Raw genomic sequence first — 24,960 nt, 5'->3', positions numbered from 1 at the left:
AAGCAGCCCTTCTGAACTCTACATGTTGAAAAGACAGTGACAATCTGCAGAAATATTCACAAAATACTTTGCTTTAAATGAGTGATTAGCGAAAGTTTCATGCTTTACATACTCATAGTGTTTGTCCCCTTCTGGACACCGGTGTTTGCCCAGACGATGTGCAGCCAGCAAGCATAGCAGAGGGATAACTTTCCCGCATTAGTGGCAATGGTTTGTGACTTTATCCCATGTTCAGCTGCTACTTCAAGTAGGCATTTGAAACTTTATGGGACCAACGCTTCTATCAAATTTCATTTACGTTATTAAGTGGTTTCAAATTTTTCTGCTGTTCAGCAGGTGGATAAACAGTGCAATGGCAACTGGCAAGCCTGAGGGATGGGATGCCATCCAGAGGAATTGGGACAAGCTTGAGAAGTGAGTCCATGTGAACCTCATGAGGTTCAACAAGGCCAAGTGCAACGCCCTACACCTGGGTTGGGGCAACCGCTGGTATCCATACAGGTGGGGGTGTGGAGGGATTGAGAGCAGCCCTACGGAGAAGGACTGGAGGGTACTGGTGGATGAAAAGCTGGACATGAGCAAGCAATGTATGCTTGCAGCCCAGAAAACTCAACTGTATCCTGGGTTGCATGAAAAGAAGTGTGGTCAGCAGGTTGAGGGAGGTGATTCTGCTGCTCTACTCAGCCCTCATGAGACTCTACCTGGAGTACTGTGTTTAGTTCTGGAGCCCTCAACACAGGAGAGACATGGAGTTGTTGAAGCAGGTCCGGAGGAGGACCATGAAGATGATCAGAGGGATAAAACAGCTCTCCTATGAAGAAAGGCTAAGAGTTGTTCAGCCTGGAGAAGAGAAGGCTTCTGGGAGACCTTACATCAGCTGTCCAGTACCTGATAAGAATAATGTAGATAGACTTTCTAGCAGCGCCTGTTGTGACAGGACAATGGGTAATGGTTTTAAACTAAAAAAGAGTAGATCTAGACTGGATATAAGGAAGGAATGTTTTACAATGAGAGTGATGAAACACTGGCACAGGTTGCCCAGAGATGTGGTAGAACCCTGATCCCTGGAAGCTTTCCAGGTCAGATTGGATGGGGCTCTGAGCAACCTGATCATGTTGAAGATGTCCCTGCTCACGGGGACGGTGCTAGATGACCTTTAAAGTTCCCTTCCAACCCAAACTATTGTATGATTCTATGATACTAATATTCTTAGGAAGCCAGGCTAAAGCAAGCCAGAAAACAGTTTTGAATGCCTTTGATATTTTTCAGATTCTTAATAGAGAGAAAATTGCCCACTTCTCAGTTCAAAATTACTTTTGCCAAGACTTTTTTTTTCCAACAGAAATAGTCAAAACAGTATAAAGCCTTTAAATTAAACAGAAGATCATTAGGGTAAAGAAATGACTGGCTGTATTTTATTGCATTCTGTATGTGAGATTTAGTGGGCTGGAATCCAACTCATATGATATAACTCACTAAAGAGAAAAATGTTTCAAAATAAGCCAATTAAGTTCTGTATGAGGTAGTATCTGGGAATTTGTTTTCATCAGATAATATTAAAAGAAATAAACTAAACTTGTTTCTGCAGGCAGGAGACCAAAACCTCACAGTGAATATCTGTACCGATATATGGTGTGTGGGGCTGCGGGCTTCTCTCCATGGTGGTCTGCAGGTGGATTTGGGGTGCGGTGACAGGAGAGGAGAAATGCAGAGAAGTCAGGGTAGCTGAAAAGGCTGGGAGCAGCCTGCAGCCATGAGGACTTCTGTGCTTGCTCTTCTCAGACAAGGTGAAGGAGCTGCATCTGGGATCTGGTTGTGTGCCGTGGGGGTCAGCAGTTAAATTTCTCCTGAGGTTTATATTAGGGAATGATTTGAGTCTTAACTTCAAGAAACAGCTTCTCACATTGGTCTCTGACCACGGCCCTTTTAGCGGAGGAAAAAAGAAGGGCTTTTTTGTGTAATTTAATCCTTTCCTGCTGGGTGGCCCTACAGAAGGCTTTTTCTGTAGCTGAAATTTCTTGGGTACTGCATGTTGCGTGCTGGGTGGGAACGATTGTGAGAGCCACCTTCATACAGTAGTTCTGAAGGCTGTGGAGTGGGAATTAAAGATAAGTATTGCACTTTCTTTAAGTTTCTTTTTATCAAGCTGCTTATGAAGTAGAGCTGATTAAAAACAATTTACTCACTTGTTTTGAGGTTAATGGATACCGGAGGGGAAGGCTCCCCCCTTAAAATAAGAAGTTTTGACAAACTTTTAATTAAGAATTCAGGACATGAAAACTTTGGGCGAGTTCTGCACGACTGAGATTGGCTCTGGAGTGTATTGGTCTGTCAGGTTTTTAAAGTAAATCTTCCTCTTAATTCTAATTAAGTATTGTAATGTCAGTACTCTTCATTAGGCAGCAATTTGTGATTAGTCAGGTAGTCGTAATAGAAAGAGAAGAATGCGATGAAATGGAAGAGAAATTGCAGAGCCGGGAAAATGACCACGGGATGTGGCTCCTAGATGTTCTTTAACATCTTCCTGTTGGCAGATTTCCCACTGAATTCAGTGCTCTCTGTGGGATGGGTTTCGATCCTCACGTAGATTCTGACTTATGTGGAAGCACGAGTTCAGTGCACCTAGATAGATTACAGGACTGGAGCTCTGAAGTTGCGACGAGAAATAATGCAAGGAACAGCCATAAAAAGGGAAAACTCCTGATTCTCCCCAAACTTTGAAGCCAAGCTATTATTTTAAGTGTAGATTACATTATCACATTTGTTTATCTGTGAATTGAATCTCATATTTAATAAATGGTAGCTTTTGTGGAGCGCTGGAGTGAATGTGAATTAGAGAAACAGGAAAGATTACCTCTTTGAGGAGATTGAGAGCAGTTTAAAATTCCATTGTTCAGTGTTTTTCTTTCTGTCTGTATAAAGCATGTCTGTAATTGTTTCAAATTAGGTACTGCCTTTGTTTAAAAGAGTAAAACAAGTAAGAGGTAAAGATATTTCATAGTTCCTTTTTAAATAAACTGCTTGTTCAGTTTTTATCTTTAGGCAGTTTGCAAATGTCAGAGGAAAGCTTGTGAAGAGAATGTATAAATGAGATGGTATTTCTTTAGAAACTGAATCATCCTGTTTTGTTGGGATGTATTTTCCAGTCTTGAAGCCCAGTCTTCCCATAGTGTATGATTGTAGTGTATCCTTTTACCATGGTTCTTATAACAGATGCATTGTTTAAAAATTCACAGAATCACAGAATCACCAGGTTGGAAAGGACCCACTGGATCATCGAGTCCAACCATTCCTAACACTCCCTAAACCATGTCCCTAAGCACTTCATCCACCCGTTCCTTAAACACCTCCAGGGAAGGCGACTCGACCACCTCCCTGGGCAGCTGTTCCAGTGCCCGATGACTCTTACTGTGAAGAATTTTTTTCTGATATCCAACCTGAACCTCCCCTGACGGAGCTTCAGGCCATTCATTCCTACGGAGGTGTGGGGATTGGACTATAATCATGAATTTATTCAGTTCGTTTCTGTGGCAGCTGTGGTCTATATTTTGCCATCAGTTGCCTGATAGTGTTGCTACATTGACCCAGTAATTTCCAAGCCCAGAAAGAGAAAGGAGAAGCAAGACGAATGAGTCAACAAATCCGTGTGGCTTGGGTCAACAGCTATGCAAGCAGAAAGCAGAGCTTTTTCCTTTCATATCACCAAGGAGGTGAAAAACAATCACATAAAGTCAGTTCCTGGCCTGGTCCTGTGACTTGTGGTGTCCTCAGGGATTCAGGCACTGTATCCAATGGGAGATGGATGTAGTTTGAAAAGTGACTTTTCTGAAAGAAGTGAGCATATTTATCTGCCCCCAGCAAGAGAGCACGAGTTTGCTGGGACTGGATGAAACCAGAGCACTAGGTGGAGTGAGATCCACCTGTGCTCCTCATCTTCTGTGACACTGCACCCGAGTCCGTCCCTGGTCTGGGGTAGTTTCCATTTGTTACTGGCAAATATGCATGAGATATAAAGTACCATGTCATTTTTGTAGCGAAAATGTGATGATCCAGCAGGACTGGTCGATCCTCATGAGCTTAATGATAGACTCTTCAACAGTTCTGTAGAAAAGACTCCATGCATTCTTGGAGCAGGTGGGAGGTGGGTCTTGGCTGCCCATAGTACATTTTAGAAACAAAGCTGATCCTGGGAGTTCAAATTCCATTTCTTGTTACCAGATGCAAAATTCCCATTAAATTTAATATGGCAAGAATTCCACCTCCCCAGTTTAATCAGATTTCCAAAGTTTCGTACAAAGTCAGCACTGTTTTGTTGTGTGATTAGTGCTGTGTCAAAGGAGACTACAGCCAAGAGGGTGTTTTGTTCTTTTTTGTGGTGTTTACAAATAAAGCTGACTGATTCGGTAACTCTCTTGGAATCTCTCTGAGACTGTAAAGTTAGCAGAGTGCTCCCTGGGCATGAATAGATTTAAAGATAGCGGTTTCTTGACTATCAATGACTATCTTAAGACTTTTACTTTTAATGCTATATACGACTTACTTAAATCCCGGGAAAATAATTCCACTACTGCTGTTCATTTATATCATAGGAGTCAGCATTAATTCAGACTAGCCTAGGGTTTCAAATCCATTATTTATTTAGGTCTTCAAGATGTCTGTAGTACTGCATGTGGTTGACAGAGCATGTTCTTGTTTGTTAATATTATATGGCAACCTGTTTTCCCAAGGTGCTTACATAAATAAATGCTTTCAAATAAAGCTGTGATTTTAAAAGCCACTTTTTTTTTCCTATTATGACTGTAGCATTCCATAATCTTACCTCTGATATCTCTACAACCAACCTATTTAAATTAGTTCTGGAAGGATATATTTCCTTTTTCCCTTTTCCCAAGATAAACACATATTTAGGTCTTGAATCTGAATATCAAGCCCAACTTTTTCCACTACTTGGGTGCTAGAAGCTTAGAAACACTCTTAAATTCAATAACAAAATCTCTTACATGAAGGGTGAAGCACTGAACTAATATTTTCTGACAGTCTTCAAAGCTTAAATATCAAAATACATGAAAGCACTGTGTAAGTGAGGGTGAAACAAATGGTGTACAATACTTGGAAATGAATGAGTCTTGTGAATGAACATTGGCATGTACATCCCCAGCCCCATATTAAGATTAAAGTGAGTTGTCTGCTCTACAATTGCATAATTGCTTCTGTGACTGATTTGGTGCTACTCTGTAATAAGCTCTGAATACCGTATGCTGACCTGCCTAATGCGATGTTTACTAAATGAATATATTTGTATAGTTTAATGGGAGGATGTTGGAAAAAATTAGCAGAATGAGAAAGAATGGCTCAAGAGAGTCATTTTTCAACAAGCATTGGGGTTGGCAAGAGAAGGGCAAGCCGCCTTGCTGTTGGGGGCTTGGAGGATAAGGTTGCATGGGGCTGGGTTCCCTTCCCTCCCCACCACAGGGAGGTCTGTGCGCTGGGATGTACATCGACACCAAACATCCCTGTCCTGATGTCGTGCGGAAGCAGAACATATGGGTGGCTGCTCTGGGCTTGGGGTACCCAGACTCTGCACCCCACTGAAGATGCTGCCAGTGTGGGGATGGGTGCTGGGGAGGAGAAGCCTCCATCCTGCAGCTCTGCCAGCTTCATTTTTTTTTTAAATATCTTTCTTGAATTTGGCTATTTTAAGTAATATAGACTAAGATAATTATTTCATGAAATAATATTATCTGCAAATTAACCTTGGATCTTTGCGTGGGTTCAGAAAGAGAGAGATAAGGAATTTTATCGCAAATTGCAGACTTACTGGGTTTAATGTAAAGGCCATGGCAAGTAATACATTTAAACTGCATTTAAGTAGTAAAGACCAGAATATCAAAGTCTAAAAGCAATAAACATTAATTTATTTGTAAAGTTTTTTTTTATTTCTTTGTAGCTTATATGTTCTTTTCACATACTGTCATTTAATGAGGTTATATTCTGATTAAAGTAGAAAAATAAAAAAGTAAAATGTTTTATTTCAGTACATAAAAATGTAGCTTTAAAAGTGTATCAGTTTGCCCTACGTAGTCTGAGCTAGCTGTACAGTTTTCCCTTCATTCAGCATGGCTTCTAGACTAACGGATTTTGAGGGAAAAACTCTCCCTTATATAGAGTTTCAATTGAAATCCATATTTTCATTTTCACTGACAACTAATACATTTCCTGTAATCTCTTTCAAATAACCACTGGCAGTATTCCCAGACATATATTTTGAAGGTTAAATGGTTTAGGATTTATGTACTATACTTTGTAGGTCAGTCTGAATAAGCTAATAAGTCTATACAGCCCCTTCATTGCCAGAGACCAGTTTATATCTTGGAAACACTATAGCTGTGGTAGCACGAAGTTTTGGCTGGTTAATGAACTGTGTTTCTAATGAGCCTTGGGTGAGGTGCTGGGCTGGAAAAAGAGTTTTGCTGATTGCAGAGATCACTTGGGCATCGTTATGTATGGCTGTTTTGCGTAGTGTAGATGCACCTTCCTGGCAGCTGAAGGTTTTGGCTCTCTGTCCAGAAACATTTCTTTATAGACTGCAATTGGCATGAGTAAAGAGCAATAATTAAAATAATATTCCGCGAGGTTTTCATTTTAGCATGGCAGTTTGATTAAAATTGGATCTGCTTTTTCCTCTCCCTTGAGGACCATTGCTCACTTTGTGGCTAATGAAGTAGAACGAGTACTGTGATCAATATTTATGGTGTCACTCTGGGCACCTGCAGTTCTTTCAGCCCTTCTTATACTGTGGAGCTGGAATGGAGCTCTCTAACTCCAAGCTAATTAATGGCTAACTTTGCAACTTGATACAAAGTCCAGAAAGACTGTTCTTAGTACTGCTTCTTCTGAGGGTCACATGCGACTTGCACATTTTTACTAATTATCATAGTTGATAAAAGTAGGAACTTGGTTTTATTCACTGGTGTACTTTTGGATCCCGTAGTCATCCTTTGGTATTAGTTTGTTCCCTGTGTTGGGAACAACTGCTCTTGAGGTACCAACTCTTGCCATTGAACACGAGAAAAGAAGGCATGTATGGATTCTTTCAGCTGAATTTATAGACTTCTTCTCTACAGCTTTTTTTCCTGGTATACTCCAGTCTCTACAACAGGTTCCAGTAACTGCTGGAGATGGCACATATTTAAGTCCAACATGAAGGCTTTGGAGTTAGTGATAGTCTGCACTTTTGCATCTTAACAGTTTGGGGGAGGCTCTCAGCTGTGCCAGAATATTTTTATACGGCTGCTCATGAAGTCCACAGACTGGCAGTATTTTCTGTCCAAATCAGTGCCACAGTATTTTGTTCCACAGTCCTCTTGTCTCTTGACTCCTTCAAGGCTTTCCCAAAATAACAATAGCATCTTTGGGCCCTTGGTGGCTTGGTCCCTTTCAAACTTTGCCCATTCCCTGCTAGTGACAGTGACTGGAGGCAGTCTAATATAATTAGTATTTTAGAGACTCTGCTTTAGCAGCCCTCTTCTTATATATGTGCACTGAAAGCAGAATTAATATGGGCCCTTATCTTTTTTTCTCATTAGGACATCTCTACAATCTGTAAGCTTATTTAATTGGAAATTGGCCATTCTTATTAACACAGGAGATACCCTTTGGTCCGAATTCTGACATAGGATAAATATGTATAGGTCCCACTGAAGAGAAACAGAATGCATCCACATACTCCAGGGTGGAAATTTGCCCTTTTGTGTCCATTACAGTTCTCCTGGAGGAGAATTTCATTTTCTAGTAAAGGAAATAAATTTTCACTGCTCAGATAAGTGACTACAGAGGTTCATCATCAGGATTTGAAGAAATAAGCCTCCTAAGAAGATGGATGATGACAAGGGAAGTAAGAGTTGTTATCCAATCATTTGTCATGGTCCAGAACATTAAGATATATGGGTAAGACCCCAAAGGTGTGTAAAAGTTCCTTTTTCCAGCAGTCGGTTGGTACATAATAACTTACCTTGTGCAGTCAGCCAGTATTACAGGCTCTGAAAACTCATTTTGTTTACATCTCTTTGAATACACAGCACATAAACAGTAACTTCTTATATATTGCTGGGAATATTGTCGAAATGTAGCCCCACAATTACAGAATATAGAGGCAGACTTCCCTGGTACTCACATTAACTCATCTATCCTGGTCCAGATGTTAACATTATCTGCCTTTCCTCGTTTGTACAGTGTTCTGCTCCAGGCTTTCTCCAGAGACTTTTCCCTCTGACTGCTTTTCTGTCGTCCTCTGCTTTATGTGATTTCCCTCTAGTTGTTCCCCTGTCTCAAAGCTTCAAAACCACATTGCAGCCATGGGTTACAATGTCAGCTAGAGAAGAACTAGATTAAACATTCATAGTTGTAGGAGTGCTTGTTAGCATATATGTATTAATTCAACAATTCCTGCTGGTTTCCAATATGTTGTGAGGTTATGTTACCAATGAGGTGACTTCAAAGTCTGTAGTGGAATACATTTCAACTAACTGCTTGAGAGCAGGTAAAAATCTTGTTCTGCTTACCTAGTTTCAAAGAAAAACCTTTCCCCTTATTTTTAAGGAGGGAATACGTCTCTCTAAAACAAATGTGGTTGAGACCGTATGTCTGAAGGATTTCTGTCAAACTCTGGTTCTGTACCTGAAATAGCTGATCTTGAAAGATCTCCTTAATGTAGGAATCAGCGTCATAGTTTACTGCAGTCAACTGCTCCCTGCCCTGCTGCTCGTTGCTGGCAAGTCATGCAAAGATAAGGTTTGCCTTATCCCATCTTGGCTTGCTGCAGTGTAGAATAGCTCAGTAGCCTGAATATGATCAACTGAGCCTGTGAAAGCTTAGTTTCATCCTGCTAAAATCCTCTAGCAACTTCATTACATCTGCATGCTGGAGTTAAAATGCAGCCCTCACCTGTTTCCCTTGACTGTTCTGGTATTTTGTGGTCAAAAAGCTTACTTGGCTTGATGTATTTATTCCATTACATCTCTGTCTTGCTGCTGGCACAGGAGGCTGAATCTGACCACTGCTGGCTTGCACGCAGAGGTTTCTTACTATTGTTCACTTGATGAGGGTTTGATATGAAAGTATCAGGCTTGCTCCTCAGTGGTGACCTGGAAGGCTGTGTAGGGCCGTAGATGTGGTGGGAACAGAGTAGTGCTCTGGAAGGATCATCATGTTGGTGCACCTCAGAGGTTTCTGATTAGAGAAGCTGAAGTCAAAGGCTGACAGTGGTCCTGCATGTTGAATATTCAAAACTCTCCTGGTGTGATCACATCGATGTCTGTGGAAGTCCAGCTGGCATAGTCTGCTTTCAGCAGAACAGGTGTGATGGTACTTGTGGTGGGTTTAGGAGCCCTGTGTGGACCATTCCTGGCAGAACATCTCAGGTGTTTAGTCCTGCAAGTGTTCTGCAAACTGGTCACAGTGGAGAGGTCTGTTCCTATGGGTTTAGGGGCCATCAAACATCACGTGGCCATGTTTCCAGGGAAGCAAAATGCAATTCCTCTTGAGTCCCAGCCATGTAATTACAGCAATAATAATAGGTATAATTTTTGATGCCTCGGTGCCAAATGTAAAGGTTGTTAAGTTGTTTCTGTTACATTTTCAGAGTAGTCTGTTCTGCTGCTTTTTCTCCATTTGTGCTTTATCCACGACTGAACAATTACCAGAAATGTGATGAGGACATTGAATGCAGAAAGTCGTCCCCTTGTCTTTTTTCCCAATGACGCTGAGGTGTGTATGAGTGGCCGTTATCTCAGCCGCTAATCAATAAAGCTGGAGCTAATGTGTGAGGTGACCTCTGTGAAGAGAAAGGTGGTTGCACCAATATTATGCTTGCAGTTTGAGTTAACTTTTGCATTTGTCATCTACTTGATTGTGTGAGTTGCTCCCTTACTGACTTGGATTGCTGTATCTTTTAGTACCATATCAACCAATTTAAGAGAGGCCCCAAATTTGTTTTGTATGTCGGTTGTCATGTTTTCATTGACCAGTTACCATTAGTGTTAAATGATGATCGCTAATCCTCGTGGTCAAAATTCCTTCTGGGCTCTCGCCTTTTGTGCTTCATTTAGTTTGCAGCTATTCCTGCATAGCTGCACACTTCCCAGTCTGGTGAAGTCAGTGGGATTTTTACTGCTGGAAATAGATCACAGCAACTTGTGAGTAAGCGAAGGTTATTCTCTAGCACTTCCCTTCCCTACAATTTTATGGTGCTTGGGAGTCTGACAGATGGAGCACTCAATTATTTAGCATCTATCAAGCTTTTGCTTACAGCACCTAAACAAACACTAGTATTACCTACTTTTTTTTCCTGAATATATAAAATATAATTCTATGACATTAAGCCGCAAACTTAAAAAAAGAGCATATGCTGTTGCTTAACCAGCTCTTTTAATGAAATGGGTTTTGAATTGAAATTTTAAGTATGCATGAAGACAGAAAGATACCATTTGCAGTGTTAGGATTTCAATAATGTATGGAATTAGCAGAGCTTTATTATATTTCTGTGCCTGCATGCCCTCCATAGAGTAAAAGTTGTAATAAATATAAGTTCAAAGGTAAAATTTTATTGCTGCGCATGAGAGGAGAAAAAATAAATTAGAGTAATGTAATCATGCTCATATATGTTATGAGTTTTGAATAGTGTCTATTAGAAATTTTGTCAAAATGTGCTTAGCTTTGAAAATACAGATTAACGCTGAAGGTTTTAATATTGTTCTTCCTTATGTGCATATTCCTTGAGAATATAAGTGTAAAATGTCTTCTGCCGAAAGCAATCGTCATAAAATGACACTTTCCCATTTTAATAGCTGAATAATCAGAACAGAAATATTTTCTAAGTTGTGGAGAGGTTATTGCTTTCTTCACACAAAGAAATTTAGTGGTAGAAAACCAAATTTCATCTAGATATTCTCCATTTTTTCTGTTTCAGTTCTTATATTTGAGGAGTGTGTCCAAATGCCTCCTGACAGCCTTTACACTTCAGGGTGTTTACAAAGGAGGAGGTGGGCGTTCATTTGGTTTCATTTACTGATTCTGTGTTTTCCTTTAATCTAGTGGCAAAGCTAAAATAGTAGCTCTCCAACAGGAGCTGGAAAACCTGTGAGGGGATGACTGGTTGGTATCTATCTGAGCCCTTTATGGTTGATACATCTTTTTTTCTGCTTTGGGGCCAATGAGCAGTAGGTCAGCATGGGAGGGCAGCTGGTGGCACAGATGCCTCTGAACTCGGCAAACTCAGCACACGATCCCAGTTCAGCACCTTTGAGAAAGCCTCAGCTTAATAAAATTTTGATATTGGAGAGGAGTCAGTTTGGAAAAAAATGGGAGCTGTAGGTGTGTATGCACCTTATTGTGCTGTTAAGCAAGAGAAGTTCAGAGTCTTGTTTAATAACAACGCTCCAGCTCAGGTCGTGCCGGAGTCTGAACTCAGCAGCCGTGGCTCAACCCGTCCATATATTCAAACTCTGAAAGGACGTGGTGATGGAGGGTCAGCGTATTGCACTGAGCCGAGACCTCGCAGGGACGCGATGTTCATATTCTGGTGCTGCTCTGCTGGCAGCACCCCATTTCCTGGGACCGGATGATAACGCCAGCCAGCGCTGTGATGATGCTTCATCTTGCTGTGTAAACATTCAAGCAGCAGTATCCATGTGCGTCCAAACCCAAGGGAAAGAGGAAACGTTTTCATGGGGAATAGTTCCATCAGCCAAGAAAAAAGGAAACAAGGTTTGCTGCCTTTTCCGAACCAGTAACGCCAAGAGCAAGCTTCAGGCAAAGCTGAGTTGTGTCTCAAGGTTTCGCATACACAGAAAATGATACACATATTTTTTTTTTCTGATGCGTTAGCCAATCTATTATTCATCACCTTTTAATTACACTATGCAAATACAAAGTTATGCTGCTTACTGGGACAGATTTCCTTTTGGAATCATAGACTCATAGAATCATAGAATCACTAGGTTGGAAGGAACCCACTGGATCATTGAGTCCAACCATTCCTAACGCTCCCTAAACCATGTCCCTCAGCACCTCATGGAATCCTTCATTGGAAACTTTTTTTCTTTTTTTCCCAGTAAAAGGTATAGTCACAGATGCCAGCTTTTAGGTATCTTTTGCTTTTCAGACAATTTGGCCTCTGAATAATAGGAGAAAACAAAGATATATATATATATATATATATTAATATTATCCTCCCCCTCTCCTAATAACAACTATCGACTTTAAATCTATGTAAACTTTCTGGAGACAGAAAATATCAGGAAACTTTTCTAAATAAACCTTCCACGCTTTAGGCCATAATAGGCAATTCCTGCCTTTAAATTCTTCTGTGGGTGCCATTGTAGCTGAGTTGTAAGCAGGATGAGGCTGTTGTTACAATATAATCAGTAAACTAGTTCCAGAGGGTGGAGCAGTTTAGAGACCAAATGCACTTTAAATGGCACTAGAGAAATGATGCACTACCGACTGAAAATGTAGGCATCGTTATTAATGATATAATTAAAGTTCCACCTCATGGGCAAAGTGCAAGCACTTGGAAAATATTATTAATATTGTGTTTCCTACATTTGATTTATCCCCATTTTAAGTACTAAATGATCTATGCAAAATACAGTGGAAATTAAACACTCTTTCTAAAATTCACAACTTTATTATGCAAAAATGGTTCAGGCATAGGTCAGGGTACATTAACCAGAAGTAACTTAACCCATCTGAAAAGTGTCATATGCAGTTTGGATGCATAGTTGATAAGTGGCAAAACTGGTGTGTACACTAAGAGGTTTTACTCCATAACCAAAGATCATGGCTTGCAATTTGTATTGTGTTTGTCAAGAACAGATTTCAGTCACTCGTTTAGACCCTTGACTGATGATCGTCTATGTTACAAGGTGAATTTTCTTCTTTATTGCTCTCTTTTTTTAAATAGGACATGGGAATACCACTCTGTTCTAGGTTTTGTGGAGTAATTACAAAGTTGGAAAACAATGACTGTTGTTACTAGTAATGATAAAAATAAAATAGCATCGTATGCAGTCCTGCAAATCCCGAACATTTCCTGGTAGGCTGTGGAAGCTCTTACAGTTGCTTTATGGGGTTAGGCCAGACTCCGCATCTCAACTAGAACACATTTTTCTGTTAACTGCTTCTAAATGAGCTCTTAGTTTTAAGTAGTTTGCATAGATCTAGTTTTAATTTACTGTTTTCATTTTCTTTTGCATTGATCCTCTTTTTGTAGAGATTCAATTGCAGACTTAGAGAAAGATGTTTTCCTAAGAGTCCAGATGGTATTTGCAATTATTTATTATCATTAGCATTCACTGTGTCTGAAAACAAGACTTTTGCCGACTTAGATAAACCTCATCTGCCACACAATTGTTTATAATTTTTCAGTGTCATATGTTAATACTAACTCACTCTTGGGGCAATTTCTGGGGCTAGAAGAGAAAAAAAATCTATTATTCCCAATAAATGGCAATTGCTAACTTATTTTGGGACTATCTCTTGTGTAACAGTCAGACATAGCCTTTCGATGACTATGAGCAAGCCAGCAAGGTATGTCACCCTTAAGAGTAACATAATTAGAGGAAAAATAATAATCAAACCAGTGTGCATAAAAGCATTGCACTTTTCCATATGTGTACTTGCAACTTTTCTTTTTGGGGTCACTTATCGTGTGAGAGCCCTTTATGATATGCCCCTTATAATTTTTTGTGAGACTGAAGATGGCACCTTAAGTCTGCAAAAATGGAATGTTTAGAAATTTATGACCTGATGCAGTGGGAATAAAATGCCACCTTCTTTAGTCTACATTAAAATGCTTGAATTCCTGCACTGAAATTGTTCTGCCTCACTGCACAGATACATAAGTAGAAGTGGACTCTCTACGCTACTGGAATAAGCAAGTCTACTCATAATTTATTTTCTTAAAACTTTGGGAAGATATGTATATTTTATAATGTTTTAATACATTTGACTCATTTGTGTAATTGTTTTCTACAATTTTTTGTGTTGATTAGCATTTGGAACAAAGCAGTACAGAGAAGAAAATAGAGGGACACCTGTTTCAATTATACTCCAGCACCAGTTTCAACAATAAATCTTAATTGCAATCAGTCTTTGATCAACCCACCTGTGTAGATCCCCTCATTTACAATGAGGAGGGATAATAGAGAAGAAAGGAAAAGGTGTAAAGAGAGAGAGGAAAAAAACCCAGAACACTAATATGCATTATGTTTAGTTCTTATACATTAAGTTTTCAGACTGCTGTGCTATGTTAATTATTAGGAACAGCAGCCTGAATTTTTATGCTCTTCTCTGGGAATATAGTGAACCTATGTTTACCTTCAGCTGCCATGTGAGCAATTTCTCTTAATTCAGGAGGGATGCTGCAAACAGCCACAAGGTGGAATTAATTCTGCTTTTACGCCCAAGCCCAGCAGGTGAATGTGTAGCAAATTCCTTTAAATGAATACCTGTCTTTCTGTGTGGGATAGGAAATAGATTGAAGACAATCTCTTATGTAGGGAACCTCATGCAGCTGTATTATGTTTTTTAACCTTGAGACTGGTATCTGCTGTATAATACTCCATAGAGGTCTACTGGGATGTACTCTGCAGGCTTGGCAGCTGCGTGCTGATGTATCTTCCACTGTACTTACTCCCTTACAGTAACAAATCAATTTTCCTATGTGCATTTGAATAAAGAGGGAGCACAGTCGTGGGCAAGCTATCCAAATTGCAGGAGAGGGTATACATGGAAAAAACCCCAACAACCCACTTTTTTCCATACTATTCATCATCTTTTTCTTATAACCTTTTAATGATCTCATGGACGTAGATAAGGGGCAGGATTGTGGCCAGTGATGCAGGGAATTGGGCAAGACTTCCAATTTTATGGTGATTTCATATTTCCAGACATATTGTTTCTTTTTCATATTTGTTCTCATTCACTCTGATTTTTTCATATTTTTTTTTATCTTAATTTCCTGTTGCCTTTTTCTCTTGAGATGTTATTTCCTTTTTCTTCATTGTGCATTATGTGGTTAAAAATGTTTTCTCCTTAATCTAACGCATTATTTTTCATGGTCGCATTTAATTTGTCGTTTGACTCAAATCATCAGCGATTGCCTCATGTCTTTTTTCTTTTCTTTTTTTTTCTGAGAATGACCCTGGTTGTATCCGTGTTTATTTCCTCTTTGCCATTCTGAATGGCTTGTTCTTCTTCGCTGCTTCATCTTTTTTCATGATAGATCTTCACCTCCATTCATCTTCATTGCTTTTGCCTTCCTCTTCTCTGCTATGGGACTCTGATAATAGTGATGGACCACTGCAATTAAATTTATTCCATACGCCATTGCTTTCCCTGACAAACTGACACTGCTCTTCTGCGATGTTCTTACCTGTTGACTGGCAGTAAGAAAAGTCAACCAGGAGCCAGGGATTTCAGTGAAGTGTGACATTGGTCTTCTGGTGACAACTGAGCACGGCAAGCCCTGGATGCTTTAAGGTATTTGGTCTTGCAACGTGTAAAAATAACCCTGTGGTATTTTGATGAGCTGAGCACATTCAAAATGGTTATAAGAAATTTCTCATATTGTTGCAGTTTGATTGTTATTGCTTTTAAATGTAACATTTTTGTTAGCTGATGAGATGCCTAGGCCAACATATTGTCAGCAGACAGCTTTCTCTGAACGCAATTGCCGTTAGCAACCTGGCATGCAGTCAATAGGAATTCATCTGAATTTACTACTGTCTGTTGACATCTTACTCTGTTACAGGCAAGTATTTGATCAAAGTTTATTGTCATTCTTTCCTGAGATTTAAATGGGACATAAAATTTTACAATAAGTATAGTATTTTAGAAGACAGCTTCATTATTTCCACTGAATAATTTGAAATGCTACAAGGAGAAATATTGATGTCAAACTGGTAATCGTCATTAAATACGCAGCATTTTTGCAACAGTCATCTGTGCAAAAAATAAATTTTCTGAACTTCTTGGTAGCAATGCAGAACAGGCGGAAATGCAATTCCTTCAACTTGAGCCTTTCCCCAATGTGGAAGTTGCTCCCAGCTCCACACGTGCACAAACCTGGAATTTGCAAAGTAATGTTAGAAATATTCCTTTTAAAAAATGAGCATCGGACAGTGGTGAAAAGGAAGATCAAAAGATGTCAAAAGGAAGATACTCGTTTTGCTATTGAGTCGATCCTTTGTTTCCTGCTGCTTGATAGGATTTGTATTTTTGCTGCTTTAGTCATATCCCGTCCAGTGGACATTCCCTTTTTCCTGAGCCAGGAGGGATGTCTGTGGCAGGAGTAATTAAACTGTGTCATAGGAGACAGGTACACAGGTCACTGGGAGGAATGAGACTAATATACTATTCAAGGACAAGGCAATCAGTGCAAAACATGTCTTTAGAGTTGGTCAGGATGCTTGCAATAGAACATTTTGAATAAGGGAATGTTACAGTTTCCTTAATTCAAATGGTTTTTTTTAGGAAAGCATGCATACAGCAAGACTGAAAATAAAATCTGTGCTTAAAACATGATATAAAGAGCATGTGAGAGGGGACACTGTGGCTTCTGGGATGCTGGAGATGCTGATTCAGTTCTTATACTTGATGTAGATCAGAGGTTGCATCTTGTGTGTTGTGGTTTGCAAGTGATGGCATGTAGTTATGCTCTTGCTCTCCCTATCTTCTTCTCTTTTTAATGTATGTTTGAAAAATCTGGATTTTGTCCTAATATGGAGTATAAAAAACTGAAAGTTTTGAAACTTTAAAATATTTAATGATACATAGAAGTGGTTTCCCCTTGACTCACAGCCAGGTTGTATTTCTTAGTATGGAACAAATCAAAAAGAGGAATGTTTTCAAGGTGCTGTATTGATCATGACTAGCATGAAGCAATTAATAGCTTTGACTCTGTAAAATGTAGGTATAAGTTCTGTTTGACAGCTAGTACATACCATGTGCAGTTGTTTTAGCAGAAGTTGTCTGTGGTGACCCTAGGGATAGAAAGCAATTCTCAAGGTTCACTCCTATCTGGGTCCCACTTAGTTTTCACTGTATGTCCTCAGCATTAGGATGAAACTGTTCAATTGCTCAGTCACTGTCCTAACCACATCTCCAACTGCTTCTTGGTAACAGCTGTGGATTTGTGCTGTTTGGTATTACAGCAGGAAAAATACTTTACAGAGTAAACATATTTCCTTGAGACTAATTCTGGGCACTTGGACAGTGTTAAAGGGGAGAAGAAGAAAGGAGGGTCGGCTGTATCTGAAGAGAGCTAACAAAGATAGTGGTGGTAACCTTTGGGGTAGGTTAGATTGGATGGGCTGGACCCAGTCCAAGCGAACTGGAGCACCCCATAAAACCTAGGAATTTAATATTTTAATTTCTTTTTCTTTCTTTGAAAACACGTTTTTTTTGTCCTGCCTTGGATGGCTCAGTTTACCGATGAACAGGTGAACAATGCTTTCAGTTTATTCCAACATCACAGCAAGTTGCAGACAGCAATGAGTTTACCTTTGGGAGGGAGCTGCTGCAGGCTCAGACCAGCACAGACTGGGTCCCTGGATTGTCATCTGGGTTTAATTCCTGATTATCACAACATGAACTTCGTAGGATTGTCATGGGTTCTAAAAAATTCTAACAGCAACCGAAGTTGCAGGTGTTGTCAGTGCTGTTCCTTTCCCTGCTTTTCCTGAAGGAAAGGTGGCTTCCTCCAAGATTGTCACCATTCTGCTGTGATCTCCCACCCCACTGTTCTCAAGGGCTGATTTCAGATTCTGTCTTAAGACCTAAATGCATACTTGGAGGGGAATTCATATTGCATTGAGGTGCATAATTTAGGTGCTTAAAGGCATCAATTTTATTTAGAGAGGGAGAAATCCTCCTCTAGAACAATTATTCAGAATATCTGAGAAAAGAATTACACCTTCAAGGTACTGGGTGGACAATTTGGAAGCTCTAGAGAATTTAATATCCCCTGTAAATCTGTGACAATGCATAAAGCACACTTCAGGTGTATCCTGTATTAGTATTTTTCATGGAAAATGAAAGATTATTACTTCTCTTTGTAGTGTATGGTAGTTTTCTGAGAATTCTCTGCCAGGCAGCAGGTACAGAACATTCCCCTTCTGCAGTAATACAAGGCAGTAATTAAACCTGAACACAGAGAATAGAGGTATAAAGTAAACCAAAGTGAAGGTTGAATTGTACCTTCATGCACCAGGTGGTAAACTTTTTATAGCAAAACTCAAAGCTTCCTTTCTTTGCTGAGGAACCATGAATTGCAGCCTCTGTTTGCAGTGTTCCTGTTGCTGTCACCTGCTGTAAATCCAGCATGAAAAGAAATCACCGAGAGTAGAAGTGGGAAGCGCATTTTGCTGCTTTGCCTCCCTTGCCCACAGGGTGGGCACTCGAAAATCTGTGGCACCTGGACTTACAGGTTGAGGAAGCCACCAAATGTTTTGATCTGTCTTCTGAGCGGAGTGGCTTGGGCTTTTAAAAGTGAAATTAAATCAATGGAAAGGCTTCCATGTCTTTCAGCAGGTGGAGTTTCCTCTAACGCTTACATCTCTGTCACAATTGCACTGGTGAAAAAAATGGGCTACATCCAGAACTCAGTGAATTCATGGTGCTCCGTTGTCATAAAGTCTGTATATAATGAAGATAACCTCTCACATGGATGGAGAGGAGCAGGGTATGTTCCCTTCTCATTTAGAAGGCTGTCATTTTCTGTTCACATGCTTCCCTGTAAATGTCAGCCGTGGGAGAGGAGGGCAGATCTTTTACCCTACTTCACCAAAGCATATAATCTCTTGATGCTAGTGTACCATTGACTCCTAAAATCAAGCCTGCCCGGGATGCCCTGATATTATCTGCCTCCATGCAGACAAGCTGTCAAAATGTTAGCAGGGATTTTGATGCTAAAACAACTCAGGAAGACAGCTGGAATAAGGCTGATGGGTTTATTTGGTGTTTTTGTTTTGTTTTCTCTGAAGAGAGTTCTCAGCATTATGTGAGCATCCAAGGCAGCAGTAATGGTAACGATCTAGTTGAAGCAAATGATGGATTAAGCTTGGTTTGCAGGGGTGCCTAACGTGGTATCGAAGGATGGGGGCTGTCTGTAGGGAGGGTGTTGGTCTCCATTTTCTTATTGAGTAGACTTAAAACAGTAGTGCAAAAACTGGGCGTGTTGAGCCTTTCCTGATGAGCGTAGACCAGTGCAAGGGAAACGCAGTATAAAAATAAAGTATTTTTAAACATATCTTGCTGTCTGATTGCCTGCTAGATTCTCCTTTACTTCTCATAATATGCTTGAAAAGTTTTATTCGTGCCTCGAGGGTGATGAGCCTGTCTTCATTTAGGGATGCAACCGCAGATAATACCATTGTGCTATTGACAGCTTTATGCACTCTCGCTAGCAGCCTGCCTCTCTTATTTACTCACACATGTGTTGCCTTGGAAAAGCAGTACAGCTTTCTGCCCTCCTGGTTATAATTGTATCCTGGGCTGCCTCGTTACAGGGGCTGTTCCTGTAGCGTGAGGTGAAAGAGCCAGTTGCTGCTGTAATAAATTTTATTTTTTTTCTCCTACATACGACTGAACCTGGATAGTCATTATGTTTTTTTCCTAGGTTCATAATTAAAGAAACCTCGAAGGAGAGCTTTGTAACTATTAGAAGGGCGAAAGAGGAGGTAATGTGCAGTGTGAGCTTGTTGTTTATAAGCAGGTAGATTGGAGCTTCCAGAAATTTTGGCTACTTAGCTGCAAATTCATGAGGGTCTAGAAACACTAAAAAATAGAACAGTGTAACAGAGTTATGTCTGTTCATTGCTTAAATTATATTTGTAAGACATTAGAGGTAATGTACTACTGAAAGAGTTTGCTTTTATGAATTTTTATGAATATGATGTACTCATAAATTCTATGTAATTTCTAAAATTGCTGGACATTTCGTTTTATTCTTTTACAAATAAAGTTATATTTTATTTTGCATTTTGAAAACTATAGTTCTGTATGTTGGACTGCACAAGGCTTACATCATGTGCTTTGTTTTGTTGATCATTCTGCCGGCAATTCTTTCGATTAGTAGTTTTTTCCCCACCAGTACCAACATCTTATCTTCTCTTGAAAGGGGTTTTGGAAAGATGCTTCTCATCAGGAGGTATGCATTGATAAAGGTCTCTTGGTTCATCTCCAGCAGGAAGTATTTCTCTGTTAGATGAAGGTGGTCCAATGGATCCATAATTTTGGATCTTCCAATTTTTTCAGTGAGAAGGGGAGTCAGAAATAATAGTGGTTCATTATGGTGTGGTGGCAGAAGAAGTACCTGCCACATCTATTGGACACTTCTGTGACCTACAGGCAGAAGAAAACTGCCTTCTATGGGCAGCTGCACAATTTGTATTGTGGAAAATAGGTTCTGTAGGAGGAGATTGCTGGAAAATACAGGGCAATTATCATAAATTCTGTTGCTAATTAACATTATGGCTTTCAATTGATTGAATTATCTCATTCCTCATGCATGCTTGCTTTATAAAGTGGGCTGCAGCCAAGATGTTACACACAAAACTCTAAACGCTTTTTTCTCTTTTTTTTTTTTGGTTTTCTGAAGAAATACAAAATTAGCCGTTCATGTTTTACACTTTCAAGCCTGAAGCCTAACCGTATGCTCTTTTGTAGTATATTCCTCCACGGGCAGGTGGATGTTTGACATGAATGCAGCCTGTTTGATGCAGAACACTGACATCGAACCAAGCTCAGCCTTCCTCCTCGTCTGTCTCATTTTGTTTGCTCCAGGTGAAGAAGTACCACATCACTTCTGCACAGAGCTTCCCCGTCCTGAAGTTGTGGCTTGTGAAATCCCTTGTGCAACAGATTGTGTCCTCAGTGAGTGGTCCCCGTGGTCCCTGTGTTCCCACTCATGCTCCAGTAAAAATGCTGAGGGCACTCAAAGCAGGAGTAGGTCCATCTTGGCCCTTCCAGCCAAGGGTGAGTGGGAAACATTTTGGATTAATCACTGTTTATTTGTTTAATGAATTCACTTGCATTCCTCAGCCAAACTGTGGTTAGGTCAGAGCTAATGCTAATAGTGCAGCGATGAGGAATAATACCTTATATTTGTCTGTACTTCATGCCTAGCAAGTAAAATATCTTTATGGGCTTGAGTTAATACATGTATCACTTAGAGAAATTCTGTCACCGTTCAAAATGACTTAATTCAACCTATGAATTATTGTTTACTGAGGGCCAGTCTGGCGGTGAATTTACTTCAGGAGAGCTACATCCTATACTAATGAAATTGCTGCATGACACAAACTCATCATACGAGTGTCTTTTCGTATAGTACCATATTAGTACCAATTTAGAAAAGAACGAGGAGCTGTGAAAAATGAGGAAATAGAAGAGAACCTGTTTATATTATTAATGCAGACCTAGAATATATTAACCTTCTTGTTTTGCTGTTTTAGTGAGTAAATAGCTCTCGATGAATATGTATAATTTCCTCTGGATCTTCCTGAACACATCATGTGTCTGGATTTTTATGTATCAACATCAGCGCAACAATTATTCACACAAAATTTTGTATTAAAAGTGTAGTTTTGTAATTACAATTACACATATGGTAATTCATTATATGTGTTGGTTTATCACACAGGATTTGAAAGGTATCGCATCAAGTACATAAAAATTCATAAAACGTCAACAGGTCTAACAGAATAAAGCCTTGTTGACACAACAAAAATGTCTACTATTGTCAGCACTATGTGCAGCTAATGCAGAAGCAAAACACTTCTAGATGCAAATCTGGTCTAGGACAGGCTCTGTTAAGTGCTGTTTTGTACATTATCATTAAAGCCATCCACTGTTTCTTGGGCAATGTAAGGACTTCTTCCAAACCCTGACTCATGTGAATGGTCTGCATTCACATAAACATCCTTAAAACCACTTACAAAGAAAATTGTGATCCTTTAGGATGAGAAATGCTATATTACTGCCGATTGAATGATAATAACTACTTCTAAAAAAGTCTATAAGCTGGAGGATAATTAAAATGAAATATGCAGTTGGCTTCGTATTTTCCTTGAAAGTAGCAAAATGCAAATAACCAATAAACGTAGAACTAGGAAAGTGAAGCATTGAAGAAGTGAATTCTGGAAATACACAAGCTCAGTCATCTCGACTTGCAACACACCAAACTAAAAGTGAAGTGGTTCAAATGAATACCTTAAATTTCTTGGGAAGGAATAATTAACTATTAAAGTCAAATGTCCCAAATTTTTCTGTACATCTTTGGCAATGAATGTATTGGTTTGCTCACTTCTGCCTACAGATAAATAGTGATTGATTTGAATTTGTGGAAGTGGAGGTGGATTTAATACCACAATCACTGCAATACTAAGGCGATGATATGTTACCTGCTTTCTCTGACTCTTTGATACTCGACTCACAGCTGAGCCAACGACTCCTACAGAGCTCTGATGCCTTTGCACTTGATATTTCATTTGTCTACTATCAGCAGAGGTTGTGGCTCTGCTGTTTGAGGACTTCTGGTTGCCATCCCACAGTCTGTTCAAACTGCTGTTCAAACCCTTGGGTCATTTTCTCCCAGCTCTTCACCTCATACTGGAATATAATAACCAGGAGGCTCTTGATGAAACTACAGGAAATTGGTTTAAATCAGGTTTTAAAAGCTATGTCTTTACACAGCAAAGCTGTGAAACTTGGTGCAAGAGGAGATTGTGGAGGAAGGTGGTCTCAGCAGGTTTTAAATGGATTAGAGGAACTGGTCCATTAGAAGTCTGTAAATAGCTACTAGAACAGCTCGGCAGTGGTGTGCTGTCCTGCTTTCCTGTTTGAGCATTTCTCCTCTGTCCCGCCAGAGGAGATGCGTCTTCAGGCTGAGCAAACATTATGGGGCGTGAGGGTTGGCTCTTTTCTAAGAAAGGGGGAAAAAAACCCCATTTTTAACATTAACAGTTCATAGAATGTGCAGTTTAAGGGAAGATGAGAACGTGATTATGGTTGGACTCGATGATCCAGTGGGTCCTTTCCAACCTGGTGATTCTATGATTCTATGAATGAACTGTGAAAGTGGTGAGGCTCTTGTGCTTCTGCTAAACAGCATCTCCTGCTTTCAGTCTTGCAGACAGAATGCTAGGTTGGAAGGACCATGTGGCATTTCTTATGTTCATAAGTTAAAACTGCCTCATTATTACTCTTCCCTCTTTAGCAGAGCTTTCTTTCTATGGTTATTCTTGAAAAAAATACCTTACTTTTCCCCCAGGAAGCTCAAAATTGGAGTTAGATCTTTTCAGTTTCTTTTTTGTTATTTCCTAATGGACCAGGCATTTCGCCATTTGCTTTCTACGTTTTTTGTTTTTCTTTTTTCTTGTTTTTTTAATGCATGTGCTCAAACACAGAAGAGCAATAACGGGTCTGCATTTTTCCTGCCAAGTCAAAATCTTCAGGAGAGTAAGCTACCTGGGAGATTTTCTACTCCATCACCATACTAAACATTTTGGAGACTGAATGCTATGTGGAACAGTCCATTTTCATGAAAAGACACACAGTAATGTCACATGATTATCCAAATCACTTTGCTAAGAAATTTCTGTCCCTCGTTCTTTTTTAGCGCTATTCATTGTGGCCATTCGAGGTCATTCCTTATTTGAGAAGATTCAGTCTTGCAAGGCAGTAGGCGTCCCTTTGAGGGGCAATATACCTTCATCTCCAGCTGATTTTAGTAGGGCATCGTGGTGCTCTGAACCTTATGGTGTCCAGTTCTTTCAAAACCTGCAGCACTGGCCACGTCACAAGTTGCCACATTCTGCCTCCTGGAAGAAAATGGGTTTGATTTTAGTCTTTTTTACTTCTTTCTTCCTAAAATGATAATGCCAAGTGTTACAATTTCACTGCATTACTCCTTAGCTTTTGAGCTACGAACGTCTCCCACTTCTATGGGTTAAATTCAGGCTGTTAGAGCTTCTGGGGAGGCTGTGCAAACTCCTGTACTTTGTGGATTTATTACAAGTTGTAGACAAAGTGTGATGGCTTAGCAAAAACTTTGGACATCCTTTAGAGGATGCTGCTTCAAAAAAGTAAAGGCTTCATACTCAAACCTTGTCTTTCAGATTTCCCCATCTTGATTTGCAGATGGGGGTATCAGTTTATACAATTCCTCTGTCAGTACAGTTCAGCACCCACCACAGTGCGGCTCTTTAAAGCAAAGTGTGAATAGAGTCCAAATATTAGAAAGAGATGTTCCTCCTTGGGAAATTAGCAAGGACAATGAACATAAAAATAATGCTTAATTTGTCTTTAAAGCTAATTGCATGTTTGCTGAGTGATACTGGCATTTAAGTGGAATTAACTTGGCTGTGCGTAGGAGTATCAATAAGGTAACTCAGAAATATACTTTGCCTATTTCTATTTCCATTATGTGTTGGAATACAATTTTATGCAAGGCTAGTTTAATGGGGAAACAATATTTTAGAAGGTTGTTATTGCAGACATAAAGGTCAACAACTTTATTTAAGCTTATTTATTTATTTATTTATTAAATGAGGAAAAAAAAAGATGTTAAGCAAACCTATTATTTTTATTTATTTTTTTCATGTCTTCCTTTTGCCACGTGCCATAAGATAAAATGTGATGTTCTTTTGACTCTTTCCAGGTGGAAAAGCCTGTCCTCCCGACCGAGCTCTACAGGAGCACCGTGCCTGTAATGATCACCCATGTGTGCATTTCTTCTGGGAAACCTCTCCCTGGAGCTCTTGCTCTGAGAGTGCGCTGGTAACTGCCCTCAATGCAACCATTAACTGGAGCAGAGAAGCCACTTGTGGAGTGGGGATACAGACAAGGAAGGTCTTCTGCATGAAGAGCAGTTCTGGCCAGGTCACACATAAAAGGTAT

General features: G+C 39.7%; 1 protein-coding gene across 6 annotated transcripts in view; it reads left to right on the top strand.

Moving 5' to 3' along the window:
* The window catches only part of THSD7B (thrombospondin type 1 domain containing 7B), a 395,032-nt gene that overhangs the window by 219,814 nt on the left and 150,258 nt on the right, over nucleotides 1-24,960 (top strand). For all 6 annotated transcript variants that reach the window (XM_054070664.1, XM_054070665.1, XM_054070666.1 and 3 more), the window contains 2 exons: nucleotides 20,845-21,036; nucleotides 24,722-24,956. In XM_054070664.1, coding sequence (XP_053926639.1) covers nucleotides 20,845-21,036; nucleotides 24,722-24,956 — 427 coding nt within the window. The remainder of the gene's footprint in view (nucleotides 1-20,844; nucleotides 21,037-24,721; nucleotides 24,957-24,960) is intronic.

This window comes from Cuculus canorus, chromosome 6, assembly GCF_017976375.1.
Source record: "Cuculus canorus isolate bCucCan1 chromosome 6, bCucCan1.pri, whole genome shotgun sequence".
Classification (NCBI taxonomy): domain Eukaryota; kingdom Metazoa; phylum Chordata; class Aves; order Cuculiformes; family Cuculidae; genus Cuculus; species Cuculus canorus.
This window is presented reverse-complemented; position numbering and strand designations above follow the sequence as displayed.